The following is a 17,428-nucleotide window of genomic DNA, read 5'->3' as shown; positions in this document are numbered from 1 at the left end:
ACTTGTAATCAAAGTGGGCGGGTCTGGGAAGTTGCACTCTAAACCTCAACATACATCCATGCAGAGAAAGATACGCCACTATTTGCACATCTCTTTGCAGCACAGGACTCAGATCCAACACAAGGACAGAACACGAGAGACAGACGACTGCTGCCATCTCATGCAGGTGAAATTCTCACTGCAGATTGATTTATAGAAAAACTGAAGGTTAAAAACGTACAGAAAATGACAAGAAAGGAAAGCTCCAACGTCAAGAAACTCGCCTCCTATCAGGGAAGTCCAAGACAAAGTTTGCAATGGGAGTGGCTGCTTCAAGCAGCGACGGGAATGACTCCTTTTGTAGCAGTTACGGTCAATCGTACTACCAAGACTCAAAGACAGATAAAGAAGAATGGATAGGCAGCGACAATCCCGGCTGTAGCCATTGGTTCCACTTCGGGTGCGCCATGCTCGATGAGATGCCAGAACCTAGCAAATTCTGGTGCTGTCCAGACTGCATAGACGTCTACAAGACGCGAAACCTTGTTGCAAGCGTAGCTTCCAGTTCCGGTCCTGTTTACCGTAATAGATCGTTGGTTTAGTGCGAAAACGCCGCTCTCCACCATTAGCGATAGTAGCGTTAATATCAACCTCTTTAGGACGTCACGTTCTAGTTGAATAATAATATCTCAACGAATAGCTAGAGACTGGAGAGTGAGCCTGCGTGATCACCAAGGGCCAAGGGTAAATTGCGTTTCTAAATGAGGTTGTCGTAAGGCTTCTGATCGGAGCTATTCTAATTACTTTGAAGGGTGTCCACGGTTTGGCGACTTTACCCTATACCACTACCTGACTGTTGTAATGAAGCTTGCAGAAACATGCTATTTTGGCGCGTTAAAGATCTTACTCTGAACTAATGCCTGGAAATCTTGCGTACAAGCCAGATGATGCATCAGCGTGCACAAGAAATAGCTATTGACGAACATGAAGCACATGTCCTCACAAGAGGAAGGCAGTCCTGGTCAAAGAAAGCAACCAGAACAGAGACAATGCCCGAGTTCAGCCCAAAGGAACGAGATGGGGAGGAGGACAAACACAAGAGGAAATGTGGCTATTGTGGACTCGAGTATGCACCCAAGAAAGAAGCAAAAGGCAAGACTTGCATAAAATGCAAAAAGACAGGGCATTATGCGAGAGTCTGTCGGTCAAAGACATCGGACAAGCACACACAGAAACAGAAGGTGAAGTATGTGGATAAACAGAATGAGGTAGCGTATGTTGCACTCAATCACATCACCACATCAAGAACAAGTAAAGCCTATGCCACATTTGAAGTCCCAGACACGTTAAAGAAATCAGATTTCAAATAGACACTGGAGCTTCTTGCAACGTCCTATCATGGCAAGACTACATTCGAGTGACAGGAGACAAGCAGGCAGGGAAACTTGCAGAAATATAGACAATCTTGGTAATGCACAAGAAGACAAAGGTGATACCCACAGGATCAGCAGAGATATTGCTACAGAGAAATGGACACACCTACAAGGTACGTCTACTTGTTATACCGGGTTCAGCTACGCCCTTACTCAGTCTCAAGTCCAGCCAGCAGCTAGGACTAGTGAGAATCATTGACAGTGACCAGGTAACCACGAGGACACTGATCAGTCAAGCAACGACACAAGCAATGATCTTATCCTACTAGAGTTCAAAGCCGTATTTGACGGACTAAGCTGTCTGCCAGGACACTATTCCATTCGACTAGATGACAATGCAGTACCTGTAATTTATGCACCTCGTAGGGCACCAGTGGCACTGAGAGATGCCATCAGAGATGAGTTGGACAGAATGACAGAGGAAGGAATCATAGAGCCGGTCACAGAACCTACTCCTTGGGTGTCATCGATGGTCAACGTGAGGAAGCAAAACAACAAAGTTTGGACATGTATTGACCCTCAAGACCTAAGCAAGTCAATCAGGTGAGCAAACTATCCACTCCAGACCATTAAGGACATCTCAACAAGATTGGCAAATGCAAAAGTATTCTTGGTGTGGGCTGCGAGAGCTAGCTTTTGGCAGATCAAACTGGACGAGCGATCCAGCCTATTGACCACATTTAACACACCCTTCGGCCAATATCGTTGGAGGAGAATATCATTCTGTATCAGTTCAGCGTCAGAAGTTTGGCAGCAGAGGATGCAGGAAGTTGTAGAAGGTCTTAGTGGCGTGGAAGTTATTGCAGATGACTTTCTAGTGATTGGAAGAGGCAACACACAGGAGGAAGCTATAGCTACTTGTGACCATGACAAGAAGCTGAGAGAGTTTCTCAAGAGAGCACTAGAGCGGAACCTCAAGTTGTCTTTGGAAACGACTAAACTCAGATTGACTGAAGTATTGTACATGGGACACAAGATCACATCCAAGGGTCTCGGTGCACACCCTGATAAAGTGAAGGCAATTAGGGAGATGCCAACGCCAACAGATGTTAAAGCTCTTTGAAGAATCCTAGGTATGGTCAACTACCTTGCAAAGTTTCTCCCACAACTCTCAGAAAGATTGGAAGTTCTACGTCAACTGGATCGTAAGATCACAGAATGGTGTTGGCTGGAGCAACAGGAGAGAGCATGGAGTGATATCAAACGGTTGGTGTCGAATGCCCCAATCCTTGCATTCTATAATCCGCGCAAGGAATTGACTCTCAAATGTGATGCATCACAAAATGGCTTAGGAGCTGCAGTTAGCCAGGAAGGAAAACCAATATCCTTTGCATCAAGAGCATTAACACAGTCTTAAGAGTCAGTACGCTCAAATAGAGAAAGAACTGCTAGCAATTGTATTTGCTTGTGAACGTTTGATCAATACATCTATGCAAAGCCATCTAAAGTGGAAACAGATCATTAACCATTGGAAGCCTTAGCTCAGAAGAATCTCATGGACATCCAAAGTGCCTCCAAGGATGATGTTACGCCTATAGTGTTATGATCTACAGATGAAATACAAAAAGGAAGTGAGATGTATCTAGCTGACACATTTTCACGAGCCTACATATCAGAAACAGGCGACCCTTTATGACGTAGTGAGTTTTGTCAACATTAGGAGCAAGTTAACGCCTTGGAAGATTGGTCAGTGATGACGTCAAGCTCACTGATATCAAACAAGCAACCACCCAGGATAGAGAGCTTACGACATTTGCTGAACTTACCAGAAATGGCTGGCCCTATTATCATTCTCGTCATGAACTGTCGATACAAGATGGATTCATTTTCAAGGGCGACAGAGTGGTGGTACCAACATCAATGAAAAGTGATACGAAGAAGCAGGTCCACAGATCACACAACACTGAAACGGAAGGTTGTCTAAAAAGAGCTAGAGAATTGATGTACTGGCCTGGAATGAGTGGTGATGTGAGAGATCTGATAACACACTGCCCTATCTGTGCCACATTTAGACCAGAACAGCCACGAGGACCTTTACAACCCCATGAAATTTCAAAACGTCACTGGTCCAAAGTTGGCATTGATCTGTTTGAGCTGAATGACATCAACTATGTCATCACAGTTGACTATTACTCAAGTTTCTTTAAAGTGGATCGACTGAAAGGGACATTGCTTCTACAGTAATCCACAAACTCAAGTGTCGGTTTGCCGGGGCATGCCTGTCGTTGTGGTCAGTGACAATGGGCCACAGTCTCATCAACAGAATTTCGAAAATTTGTGAAGGACTGGACATTCCATCAAGTGACATCATCACCCCGATACCCCCAGTCCAATGGGAAAGTAGAAAATGCAGTAAAGACTTGCAAAGCAATTATGAAGAAGGCAGCCGAGTCACACTGTATAACGTCTACCGAGCCCTGCTTGATGCTAGGAATATGCCAGCAGAAAAGGTATGAGCATCACCAGCACAGCTTCTATTTGGGAGGAGAACGAAGACACAACTACCGACATCGCCTGCCCTGTTGGAACCAGCTACAATACCACCAGAACAAGTAGCAACACGACTGCAGAGCAGCAAAGAGGCACAAGTTGAGCAGTACAACGGGAAAGCGAAAGCCTTACCACTGCTACAGCCAGGAGAATCAATTAAAATGAAGAGACCTGGACATAGTGTGTGGTCTCCTACTACATGTCTGAAATCGTTGGTCCTAGGTCATACCTAGTGGAGTCTGGAGGTAGAAAATATTGGAGGAATCGGAGACAACTACGGAAGTACCTCAGAAATCGACCAGAAGATCACCACCCTACTGCAGACACAGAAGATGATGATACGACTGAACAGCCAGACACAATACCATCCTACCAACAACACCTACCAAAGAACATGCAATTGGAATCGAGGAACCAATATCAATACAAAAACAACTCCAGAGCCGGCTACTCAAGCCAGCGTGAGGGCACCTTCCACAAGAGCCAGAAAGGTGTAATTTCTTGTTCGATTCAAAGACTATGATATGTCCTAAGACTTTGAAAAAACTTAGAGGGGAGGATGTGACGGTATGACGGTATGACGTATAAGTTGATATTAAGACTAGACGAGCTCGCGGGCTTGAGTGTATAGTTTGCGTGCAGAAGTCTTGCCTTGTAATAACGCTGGGTTGGTTACTGTAGCAGGACACGTTAGCGCACGCTATAAACTTGACAAGTCAATTGCAGATATCAATTTGTGTCTCCAGCAACTCTCCTTCGGTTGCAGCTGTCTAGTGAACTAATCTTCGCGTCTGTACTTACAGGTCTGTAATCAATACGTGTTGTTTCGCTTACAACGATCAACTAGGATCTACGTCTCTCTGGTTGAGTTACTAGCCTAGTGCACGTGAGTTCAGCCTATTTACAGTACTTTAGTTATCTAATTTGCAGTTTTGTATATTTGTAATGTAAATTGCCAAACATGATAATAATGACAAATCCTATGTGTGTAGGGGAGGTTGCAGGTGCTGTGACAAAAATTGTTTGAGACTGAGACGAACTGCCAATTTTTGCACTTGTGATCAGTTGAAAATTGGCTGGTGAGAGTTGTTGTTGATTATAATGAGTAGACGTGGAACTGACGAAAAAGTTTGGGTTGCCAACAAACATGTTGGCTGCTCACGATGTTCACAGCTTCACTAGTGATCAATGTCACACTCACTGCAGTTGGGTTTGTGGTGATAAGAAATCTGCAGAACAACATTGCAAATATGCAGAATGATATTGCACATTTGCAAGGGCAACGGTCAGCAGCAAGTGAGACGAAGGAGGCAATGAGTGACATGTTATCAGAAATTGCAGCCAACAAAGAAAAGAGATCAGCGTTGTCTCCCACTTCATCATCTCGTCTAGCAGTTGATGTTGGATCATTGTTTGTATCAACAATCAAAAGCATGTGTAAACCAGAAGGAGCCGTCTGCATCCCAGGAGCAAAAGGAGAAGCTGGACAACCAGGAAGAGATGGGTTACCAGGAGTAAATGGATTAGCAGGAAGAGATGGAAAGCCTGGCAGAGATGGAGAACCTGGTGATGATGGTTTACCAGGTAGAGACGGCTTGCCTGGTACAACAGGTGCTACTGGTAGAGATGGTCCCATGGGCATACGCGGTGGACCTGGTATGCCTGGAGCTAAGGGAATGGGATTGCCTGGAAAGCAAGGTCCAATAGGGATACCTGGTGGGAAGGGAGATAAGGGAGAAAGAGGGGAGAAGGGAGGCAAAGGAGACATTGGAGGACAAGGGATACAAGGGGTTAAAGGAATTCAGGGAGAGAAGGGAGGGCAAGGTGACAGAGGTGAACGAGGATATACTGGTTATAAGGGAGGGAAAGGGGAAAGGGGGATGATTGGAGAGAAAGGAATGAGAGGGGAGAAAGGCAATAAAGGGATACGAGGAGAGAAAGGAGAGAAGGGAAAACTGGAATTGCTATTACCAAGTCAGTGTCAAAAGACAAACCACCGAGTCTTGTCTGACTATTGGAGAAAAGTTTCATCACCTACAAATATGTCTAATATTCGTTACGATCGAACTGGACATCATGGATTTCAACCAGGATGGCATGTATTTGCTTCTAGTATTGGTGGACAAATGCCTGAGACGTGCTCACCAATAGACCATTGTGGAACAATTGCAACAGGTTGGCTCAAAGGATCTCACCCAACTGTCATTGGACAGACCAGTAAAGAAACAGTTTGTTTTCACTGGGACAATAATTGCTGTCACTGGCAGACGAATGTTGATATCACCCACTGTGGAGGATTCTATGTGTACAATCTGCCCAGTGAACCATGTGGCTGTAGCTTAGCTTACTGCAGCGATGCATGACATGACATGCAAATAACTGATGGCAGATGTGAAATGACGGGAAGCTTGTGATGTTAGTAGCATATTTTACTGTACAACTGTGTATGTCGTCTGAAAACCAAATGGAACCTGAAATTATAGACATACTATTGCATTTGTCTTCATTCTATGGTAATCACATCACAGTTAGCTTTACCCCTATTGTCATTCTATCCTAAACACATTTCTATTTATACCACTACCAGTACAGTACTCTAATCTAAGAGCTAGCTGGACAATAAATACAAGACAGACTGACTCTATGGTTATGGTTTGCTTGGCATCTGAAGTTGTTTGTCAGGATGGTCGCTCTCTCCACATATTGTTGTGACAATCAAGTATCAAATTCATGTACTGCACTATGTGCACGTGCTAATCTATGCAGATGTATCCGCTCCTACTTGTTTTGACGCTAGTTCTGATTGCAGATACAATCATATTTTAGACAGTTGGAAGAAAGTACACGAGATTAGAAGGTAAGCAACTTTACAGTCACCTTTCTTACCTTCTAGCAACAGCACTCAATCTACCATGCTCCTTGGCAGTTCGATGTGCTTAGGAAAGTAGCATTTCTTGACTGTAGTGTTTCCCATTCTAAAAACCACAAAGGCTTATTTATATACATTGGCAACACGCTCTCCTCTCGTTAGCACACTTCAACTGTTTTAATACATATTGACAAACAGACAGACAAACAGACAGACACACTAGCAAAAGCCACAGACAAATAGAAGGCAAAATATGAACAAATCTAGTTACCTGGAGGCTCAACATCCAACAGCACTTCAGAACATGAGGAGAGCAAAAAAAACTTGCCAACAAGTAAACAGATGAAGCAGGAAGACCAAATGCAGGAGAAATTCTGAAGAAAACAACTGTCGGCACTGTTCAGCAGACCTCAGACGCTTGCAGCTCTCAGCACTCAGTTCTTCCCACATTAACTTTCTTGCATACCTATATGTAACTCTTTTTAGGCTCGAGTGTCTAGCCAGCCATCTCCCCTCTAAGAGGATAAAGACCATCTAAGAAATATATGACAGACAGACAGACAGACAGATTAGCTTTCTTGCACTACTGATTTATCTAAAGACATTTCATTTTAGTTGCAGCCTTTTAGTTTTATTGCAGAAATGTGCATTAGTTTGATCTAACAAATATAATATTATGATCATGACAGACAGACAGACAGACAGACAGACAGACTTTAGTTTTTAGAGTTATTTAGTTAAAATCATCATATAGCTTGTAATAGTACTAATTTATGAGAATATATTTGAGACAGACAGACAGACAGACAGACAGACAGTAGCTCTCCAAAGGTGCAACGCAAAGGTTCTCATCCAGAAGATGAACCGCTCACGAAGCACAGAAAATGACATTAGTGACATATATAGTGTCCAATTGCATGCAACCTAAGTTGATAATTTTTTAGAGTCTAATTGATATATAACGGACTTTTGTATCTATAGCTTGTAATAATTCATATGTATGAAATATAAAGATTTGACAGACAGACAGTTGTTCGTTGCTAGTTAAGTAACTTTACATTGCAGTGTGCTGCCCTTTTGGGGGCGATTGCCAATAGCCTGTAGTAACGTTGATTTATTCAATACATGTATGGATAGAGACAGACACACAGACAGAGACAGACAGACGGACGATTAGGTGTATGTGCAATTAAGAGCTGATTTTATCTCCTACTGGAGGAAACGCTTTTCAACCATTACAAAAAGCCAATGCTCAAGTCATCATGGGAAAACTTAATTAAAAGACTTACAGGATCAGTTTTGGATGAAGAATCAAGTTGGATCGACGACAGAGACATTCAACAGTTTGTTCACTACAGTGGTTTGTAATCATAATGGTAGTTAATAAATAGAGTTCATTTAGGTTTAATTGTTCTGTGGTTTAGCGATATAAGTTTGTATCACAGTAGACAGACGGATCCCGGATCGACGGGCAGACACAAACAGCATAAGCAGATAACTCTACTACTACAACACGCTACTACAGTGAGAATAAAGTGGTCTACGTATACACTCCCATACAATGTAGAATGCTATGGAACCAAAATATTGTACAACAGCACTGCTTGTTTGTGTTGGTCCACGTATGTGATCACCCCCATTCTACTGTATTATGGTAAGACGCTACATGCATGTGCTGCACCAGCTAGCCAGCACCACCACACGTGTCACAGCTAGTGCACTTGTTTTTCTTGCCTGAGAGTAAAGTTTGCTGTGTACTGAGTTACAATGAGAAGAACATAAAGTCAATCCTTGCTGAGCATATAGTGTATTGCAGCTCACACTCCTTCAATGTTTCCATCATGATGTCTCAAGAGACCCCTAGCTGTAGCTGCATGGTATGTTTTGAACTTCAGTTGCTTTTGATAAGAAGCAATTAGAGACAAACTCTACACTACATTGTGAAAACAGAACCGATAGTTTGAATCATCAAACTCCTCAGCAAACCAATACAAAAATTGAGACAAAGTGAGTTCACGCTTCTGTGTCTTTGTAATAGAAGACACCCTTACAATATTTAATAGAAATTAGCAAGATACAACCAAAGCATTCTTTGTAAGAACAACCACTAGATAAAAAGAACAACCACCAGCAGTAGAACATATAAAATCCCTTACGACATTTAATAATTATTGTGTCTGGATTGTTATGATTGTTTAGCCCAAAAGTTGATCTCCTAGTGGTATTTGCAACTTGGTTCCGCCGAAATCCTTCATACATAACATGACTTTCTGTTGACATGCAGCAATACTGGTATCACTGAAGCTAGGCTTGTTTCTGGTGCTCTTGCAGGTTGCAGTATTTTGACCAAACTGATTGAGCCACATATCTAGATTACAATCAGTACCATTCAACGTATTTTTGACATATCAGTGAGACTTCTTTCCCAAAATCCTTTATTGTCCGAGCAGCTTACTGAACATGCTAATCCTACAGCAGACTGGAAAGACAGATCAGTGTCACAAAGCTCTCATGACTTGACAAATGATTCACATTCCATCTTATGGTCTGTAAATCTTCTGGCTTCTAATCCCTACACAGGTTACAGATGCTGAAGATTGTTATACATGTTGGGTGTAATTAGAGTCAACACTAACATAAATAAGTGACTGTCAATCAAGCCACAAAATGGTTTGCATAGTAACACTACGCTTGGTCATAATTTGCCTACTTAACTTTAAATAGATTAGATAGAAATATCTCTCTGCACAAATACAAAATATTAAAAATATAATTATATGTATCTATGTATGTACACTCTATAAACACAAGTGGTTGTTTGTGTGATGGCAACTAAAGTATTACAACTCCGTTAACCTAAAACTTTGACAATCACAAATTCTAAAAAATGTGTTAGCAACACGTGCTTTAGCAATTAAAGCAACACATTCTTGATACAGCTGTACAGGGTAACCCCAATGAGTACAGCTAGATATCATTATGCAGAGATTTCCTTAGCATTTGGATGTGCACCCTAGCTCTCTCTTACACAATACATGCTTAAACTATAAAGGCGTTACATATTCTGGCCTGTACATCTCTGGAAAAAATTATAAGACCACCCTTCAAATTTTGGGTTTAGGGTTACAAATGTACCACATTTTGTTGATACCAGGGCTATCACTGTCATTTATAACAGTTTGGTTCATATACTAAGATGCTGTAAGACATGCCTGTTTATATGCTTATATTAATCTGAAAATGTATCAACCAAAAATCTACCAAATTACATGACAATTTGTTAGAAGAAGATTTACTAAATAAATAAACATACAATAAGCAGTAAATAACAATAACCAACATTAACAGCAATATGCAACTACAAAAGTACGAAAAACACTCAATATTTTGTGGCAAAGCCCCTGTTTTTAATCACAGCCCGAATTCGACTTGGGATGCTTTCCACCAGCCTCTCACATTCATCTTGAGTGATCGTTTCCCACTCCAGGCGTAGAAAATCAAACAACTCTGCTTTGTTTGAAGGTTTGTGATTCTCCATTTTGCGTTTCATGGTATTCCACAGGTTTTCTATTGGGTTAATATCTGGAGATTGAGCTGGCCAAGTCAGGATCCTGATGTTCTTTTCTTCCATCCATGACTTTACAGACTTTGCTGTGTGGCATGGCGCATTGTCTTGTTGAAATATCCAGTCATCAGAGTTGGGGTATAACATCTGAGCTGATGGAAGTAGGTCTTCTTCGAGAACAACCCTGTACTTGGCTTGGTTCATGCGTCCTTCGCAGAGTCGGACTTTGCCAGTTCCTGACTTACTAAAACAACCCCATATCATCACCGATCCTCCGCCGTGTTTCACAGTTGGGGCAAGGCATTCTGGTCTATACGCTTCTCCTGACCTTCTACGAACCATCAAACGCCCTGGAGTGGGACAAAGCTGGAAATTGGATTCGTCAGAAAAGATTACTTTGCTCCAGTCATCAACAGTCCAATCCTTGTGGTCTTTTGCAAACTTGAGTCTTTGCTTTCTTTGTCTTTCATTAATGAACGGCTTCTTTCTTGCTCTGTGGGACTTCAGTCCTACTTGAAGGAGTCTGTTGCGAACAGTTCTGGCTGAACAGTTGACATTGCACCCAGATTTCCACTCTTTTTGGAGGTCACTTGAAGTCAGTCGTCTATTAGAGAGAGACTTTCGGATGAGGTAGCGGTCTTCCCTGGCACTAGAGAGACGTTTTCTGCCACGGCCTGGTTGCACTTCAGTTGCTCCAGTTGTTTTCTTTTTCTCCTTTGTCTGGTGAACAGCAGTTTTGGAAATCTTGAGTCTGGAAGCAACTTGTCGCTCGCTGTAGCCTTCCTTCAGCAGTACCAGGATAGCTGTCTTCGTTTTACAACTCAATTGCTTCTTCTTCGGCATGGTAGTATTAGTTAAAAATAGCATTTAACGTTACTCCATATATAGTACAGAAATGAAACTTAAATTGTGGGTTTTGCATAGCATGTAGTTATACTTAGTAAAACAATTTCAGACCAGGTAATGTCTCTGTAACTTCTTTTGCTAAAACGCTATTTTTATTGTTTTGTCTGCATTTCATTATCAAAAATGTAATGGTTAAATATTATAGATAATCATTATTGCTCAATCTGATTTGTCAAACCACTTACGTAGTCAAAATGCATCTGGTCTTATAATTTTTTCCAGAGATGTATGTACAGTACACATGACCTGCTGCAACAAAGCTTAGCATGAACCTAATTAATGAAGGTTCTTGGAATCAATCAAATTGCAGTAGAAGGTACATGTTCATTGGCTGAAGCAAATCTAAGCCTAAGTGGCGTCACTGAGCCTCTAAAATTGAAGATGCCACCTGCTAGCTAGGGCTATATGTAAAACTTACATGATTTTGTCATACAGAAAGAAACAGAGCCCACCCAGGCCACTATTGTTTGGTTTTGTGTAGGTTAGTCTAATCATAGGTTAGTCTAGTCTGGTATGTCCATGTATGTATGAGATGAAATGTCTGAGATGGGCCTATCCTTCATATGAATAAAATAGACCATTGAGTTTCGTTTCAAACTCGGAAAACATTATCATCATCTAGAGCCTCTGAGGTAACAATCGTGATAAATGATTTAATTAATTAATGGATTTCAAAAAGGATGACATGTATATTTGCTGTTAGTATTAGGGAACGTACAAATGTCTCAGACATGCACACCAACATATCATTGTGGATTGATCACCTGCACAGTAATGGCTGAAAGAGATCTTACCCAACTACAGCTGGACAGACCAACGAATGCTGTGTGTGTGTGTGTGCATGCGTGCGTGTGTGTGTGTGTGTGTGTGTGTGTGTGTGTGTGTGTGTGTGTGTGTGTGTGTGTGTGTGTGTGTGTGTGTGTGTGTGTGTGTGTGTGTGTGTGTGTGTGTCAATACATGAATGTGTATTTATAAGTACCCTCGTGCACCTACTGTACAATTTCTGTGGAGTATATCTTACTACATCAGGTTAAAACTGTACGTTTAATAACACATATATGACCTGATTGACATGACTGCAGTTTTCATTTCGATCTCCTGTGGTTGCTCCTGTTGGTTCACCTGTGATTACCAACAATCAAACTTAAATACGAGTGTATAATTTGCATATCAAAGTGATTACTCTAGTTCTAGGTGGCGAAAGGATCAGTGATCTAGAGATTGGCCATATAAAGACCCTGGCTAAACCAACCACTCTGCTCACACCAACAATGAAGTCTACCCATCAACAGGTGATTCTATCAGCTGACACACACGACTCTGAGTAGCTTGAGGCTACCACCTTCTGCTAGCTTTGGATACTCCTCCGTAAGTCTGGCACCAAATTCTGCACTGTTAGTTATCAAACTCTCCAAAGTGGTTTGTCTCTCTTCAAGACCAGTGTGCTCCAGGTAGAATCGATCTTGACTCACCAATTTCAAACATATGTCGGGCGGTTGTATATGTCAGGATGGTCGCTCTCTCCACTTATCATTGTAATAATCGAGTGTCAAATTCATGTACTGCACTATGTGCACGTGCTAATCTATGCTGATGTATCCACTCCTACTTGTTTTGACCCAATCAATTAAGCTCTGATTGCAGTTACAATCATATGTTAGACTATCAGAAAGCACACAAAATTAGAAGGCAAGCAACCTTTACAATTGCCTTTCTTACCTTCTATAGCTACAATGCTCTAAAATGCTCCTCTGCAGTTCGATGTGCATAAAGAAACTATCTTTCTGGAATGTAGTGTTGCCCATTCTACAAAACGAGAAAGGTTTATATATGTTGGCATCATGCTATCTGTTTGTGTGTCTGTCTGTCTGTCTACTTCACTTTGTCAATTTCTGTGTCTTTGCTCATCTTCAGTAGATATTGTATGTGCTTGACCCAAAATATCATCAATTCTAAGAGTAAAGTCAATGCAACTCGACAGTTATGGTTACTTGGCATCTGAAGGTTGTATATGCATGACGATGGTTGCTCTCGCCGTTAGATACAGTTGTGACAATCTATAGTATCAAATTCATATACTAGCTGACGCTATGTGCATGCATACGTGCTAATCTATATGCAGATGTTCCACTCCTACTTGCTTAATTAATCAAGCTCTGATTGCATGCAGATACAATCATATTTGAGACAATTGGAAGAAAGCACACAAAATAAGAAAGCAAGCTTAAGCAACTTTACAGTTGCCTAGCTTTCTTACCTTCTAGCAACAGCGCTCGATCTACAATGCTCCTCGGCAGTTCAATGTGCATAGGGAAAGTAGCGTTTCTGGACTGTAGTGTTGCCCAATCTAAAAAAACAAGATAGGCTTATATACATTGGCATCACGCTTTCCTGTCGTTGACACACTTCAACTGTCTTCATACATATCAACAAACAGACAGCTAGACACTGGCAGAAAGACAGACAGACAAACAGACAAAAATGGCAAAACATGATCAAGCTACCTAGTTGGACGCTCAACATCCAACTAGAGCACTTCAAGAACACGGGGAGAGCAAGAAACTGTCTGGACTGTGCGGTAGACCTCGAATGCTTATTTAATTAAATAATAGTTTGATCTAAGAAATATATATGATGTTGGACAGAGAGACAGACAAACAAACAGACACACAAACAGACACACAGGTAAACTCTTACCCATCCCTGGAGCTCAAAGGTATTTCCCTCATCCTCAAAAGTAGATGGTCTAGCTTCGAAGCAAAGAGAACAAAAGAAAAAAATCAAACATCAAGATGAAAGGCTACCAACTGGCAACCAAAAAATCTTTAAGCCTTTAGTCATTGAACACTTCGGTAGATGAGGTGATGAAGGAAACCAATACCTACGTTCTCTCGGATCTCAATCTTTTGATAAAAATGGTCGGCGCAACTCGGCACAACTTATGGATCACCGGCGGAAAAGGTTCAGCATTCAATTACAGTGATGCAATGCTAGAGTAATCCAACGCAAGATGTCATCCTTGGGTTGCAGAGTTCACGCAAAAACAAGCCGCTTTCATCTCCAATAATTAGTGTTGTAATAACTGGACCCTCTTTGGGTTCTTTAGTAGTTAGAAAATGGAATTTTTAGTTCTCAGTTGGTTCAGTAGTTGATATCTGTAGTCTCTAGGTGATTTTGTATAATTTGACTCGTAGTTACATATTGTATGTTGCTAGATTCATATATGTATTTAACAGACAGACAGACAGACAGACAGATTTATTGTCAACAGATATCGCTATTTCCCACACAGGAACTACGATTCTTGGGATTCCTATTGGCAGCCATGACTTTATCTCAAATGTCTGTATTGACGTCGCAAACTCTAGCAATGTGTTTTGCCAGCAGTTACCTGAATTGAATGAGCCTCAGGGAGCAATGCTTCTTCTGAGACATTGCCATGCAAACCGACTCAACCATTTGGCTAGAGAAGTTTGCCCGGATAGCTTGCAACCTGCTGCCACTATTCATGATCGACTGACTAAGAAGTGCTTTACAACTTTGATCGGTACCAGAGATTTAATAGCTAGACAATGGGAGTAAGCAACACTCCCCATACGTCTTGGTGGGTTCAGAATGACACTGTTGCAAACTGTCTCCCGTTTTGCCTTTTTATCCAGCTGGGGTCATTCCCTGCAGAAGTTACCGAACCGGTTCACTTCCCTGGCAGATCATGTCAGGACTCTTTTATCAAATTGCAAAGAGAAGAGAAGCATTGGTTATCAACTGGATCAACTATTGGATGATGACAAGGATCTGTCAGAGGTGGTATCTAACACAAAGAAACTCCAACACAGATTGACAGATGCTAACAACCAGATTACAGTTAATGCGTTGATTGACAGTTCATCTAAAAAAGACGCTGCACATCTGCTGTTTCTGCAAGGTAAGGGAGCTGGGGCTTGGCTCAGTGATGTACCTTCCTCAAAGAAGTTTGCGCTATCACCCAATAATTTTATTTCGGCAGCTTCAATAAGGTTAGGGATTTCTGTCCCCTTTCCTGAGTGGGTCAACAAGTGCGATTGTGGTCGAACTTTAGATATAAAGGACTCTGACGCAGATGGATTCCACCTCATAACATGCAAGAACGGTGGCGGCCCTGTGTGGACCCACGATTCGATGATGTCAGTATGGTCTGAGTGTCTGAGTTCAGTTCATCTGCCCCACAAGTGTGAGCCTACGGACCACTACACATTTGAACAATCGGCCTGACATCCTAGTTTATGACTCGGAGACAGGATCTAACGTTGAGTTAGACGTGGCACTAGCTGACCCATGGGCATCAGACATCTTACCTCGTGCAGCTACAACTGGGGAAAGTGCGGCAATGAGAAGGGAGCAAATCAAGGAAAACAAGTACGCCCAGGAACGACTACCCGGTGGATACTCACCAACTGTCGTGCCTCTTGTATTCGAACATTTTGGCTGTTGGGGGGGGGGGGGGGAAGAGAAAGCGTCTGAGTACTTGAGGGTCCTCTCTGCTTTGTGGAGGAATGACAATGGACGATCTAACATTGCTGAGTTCAAGACACACTGGAGACGACGATTTTCGATCAAGCTGCAGCAATGCAATGCAAATGTGATCTCTAGGAAGATGGCAATAATTTCAGCTGAACAAAAATCTTGCAGTGTCCTTGACGAATATCAATTTGCTTTAAACTAAGAGGTTAAATGTATTCTGATCCCCCTATGGGGTCATCCGTGGTAGCCTTAAGTGTTTTGTTGTTGATTTAGAGGAACTTTACTTAGAGACTAGCTTTTAAGCTCTTGATGGAAATTTCTTTGGATTTGAAAAATATATGTATTTGACAGACAGACAGACAGACAGACAGACAGACAGACAGACAGACAGACAGAGTGAGACGACCGTACGCTGCGGAGTTTATCGAGTTTTGGTCCAAACGCTTCTGCATGTTCAGCTCCAGAAGTGTAATGCTAGAGCCATCTCTAAAAAGGTACCTTCGCTGTCTGAATCAGGGGTGTAGCGTGGCATGGGGTAGACTGGGCTATACCCCATATTTGTAGGTTTGGTCATAAAAATTGTGGACTGTAAATACGTGTGAGGACCAAAGCTGTATATAGTATAGATACACCATCCTTTTTTCCAGTTTGGAATGCCACTAGAAGTCAAGTGGGCGTGTCCATAAAAGTGGGCGTGTCACATAGCGTTGTGAAGTTTAGCCCCCTGTTTCTAGAGGTCGCGCTACACCCTTGCCTGAAGGCAACAGATGTGACCTGTTTGCCACCCAGTACTTTTAGTAGTTGGACAGTACATTGTACCCTGCATTGTGAAATGTATCATACATAAAAGTCTAATATATGTGATTGACAGACAGACAGACAGACAGACAGACAACTTTACTTTTTTGCATTTTGCTGATATGTATTATAGTTTGATGTTTGAAATATATGTATTGACAGACAGACAGACAGACAGACAGACAGACAGACAGACAGGCAGACAGACAGACAGAAAGAAGATAGAGAAGTACAGCAAAGGAAGTTCTCCTTGCTTGATTCCCTTGATTTACGAACATTTTGGACGCTGGGGAACAGCAGAGAGTAATTTCTTCACCAGATCTCACTAAGATCACGTGATGAAGATGGAAAGCTGAATTCGATTGAATTTAGACGTACTGGCGGCGAATATACTGTCAATAACATTACAACGTTGCAATAGTAGTGTTTTAGCTAAAAGATTGACAGAATAGTTTGTAGTATTAATGACTCTGTAGATGATATAGCTACAAACAGATGGCTGTTCGTTAGAGTTTCTTTTACGACCACTCGTTTACCTTGAACTCTTAGTGTTATATGTAACCTTTTCTGTATTAGCGTTGATGTTTTCAATAAATGTTCTTGTTTGACAGACAAACAAGACAGACAGACGATGGGACTGACGGATGGACGGAAACAGACAACAAGCAGATAACTCTCTATATATGCTACTACAGACTATACATCAAGGCTGACATTACGTAGACTCCAACCTACACATGTGTAGTGAGAAAACTATAATTGCGTATAAAGCAACTTACCTGTAGGCTACAGTTATAGGGTCGACATCACTACACCAACGCCTCGTGTACAAACCCATGGCCAGATAGTGTTCAGACCACCATAAACAGTGACGTCACTCAGACTTAT

At 41.8% G+C, this 17,428-nt stretch overlaps 2 protein-coding genes and 1 long non-coding RNA gene across 3 annotated transcripts; 2 read left to right on the top strand and 1 right to left on the bottom strand.

Moving 5' to 3' along the window:
- The first annotated feature begins 1,377 nt into the window (after positions 1-1,377).
- LOC134194268 (uncharacterized protein K02A2.6-like) lies at positions 1,378-2,475 on the top strand. The gene is made up of 3 exons (XM_062663196.1): positions 1,378-1,525; positions 1,622-1,955; positions 2,001-2,475. Exons 1-3 carry the CDS (start codon positions 1,378-1,380, stop codon positions 2,473-2,475), a joined length of 957 nt encoding a protein of 318 aa, XP_062519180.1.
- A 2,402-nt stretch (positions 2,476-4,877) lies between these two features.
- LOC134177386 (complement C1q and tumor necrosis factor-related protein 9A-like) lies at positions 4,878-6,368 on the top strand. Its single transcript, XM_062644164.1, has one exon. The coding sequence runs from the start codon at positions 5,066-5,068 to the stop codon at positions 6,263-6,265; it is 1,200 nt and encodes a 399-aa protein (XP_062500148.1). The 5' UTR covers positions 4,878-5,065; the 3' UTR covers positions 6,266-6,368.
- Positions 6,369-8,718: 2,350 nt separating this feature from the next.
- Positions 8,719-17,420, bottom strand: LOC134177393 (uncharacterized). The gene is made up of 5 exons (XR_009969492.1): positions 17,320-17,420; positions 13,500-13,589; positions 12,426-13,048; positions 12,306-12,364; positions 8,719-9,343 (listed from the first exon to the last, which is right to left on the bottom strand). It is a non-coding gene; the product is annotated as an uncharacterized LOC134177393 (long non-coding RNA).
- Between the last annotated feature and the right edge of the window lie 8 nt (positions 17,421-17,428).

This window comes from Corticium candelabrum, chromosome 1 (genome assembly GCF_963422355.1).
Source record: "Corticium candelabrum chromosome 1, ooCorCand1.1, whole genome shotgun sequence".
Taxonomy (NCBI): Eukaryota; Metazoa; Porifera; class Homoscleromorpha; order Homosclerophorida; family Plakinidae; genus Corticium; species Corticium candelabrum.
The sequence above is the reverse complement of the archived record's forward strand: the minus strand, read 5'-3'. Positions and strand labels throughout refer to the sequence as shown.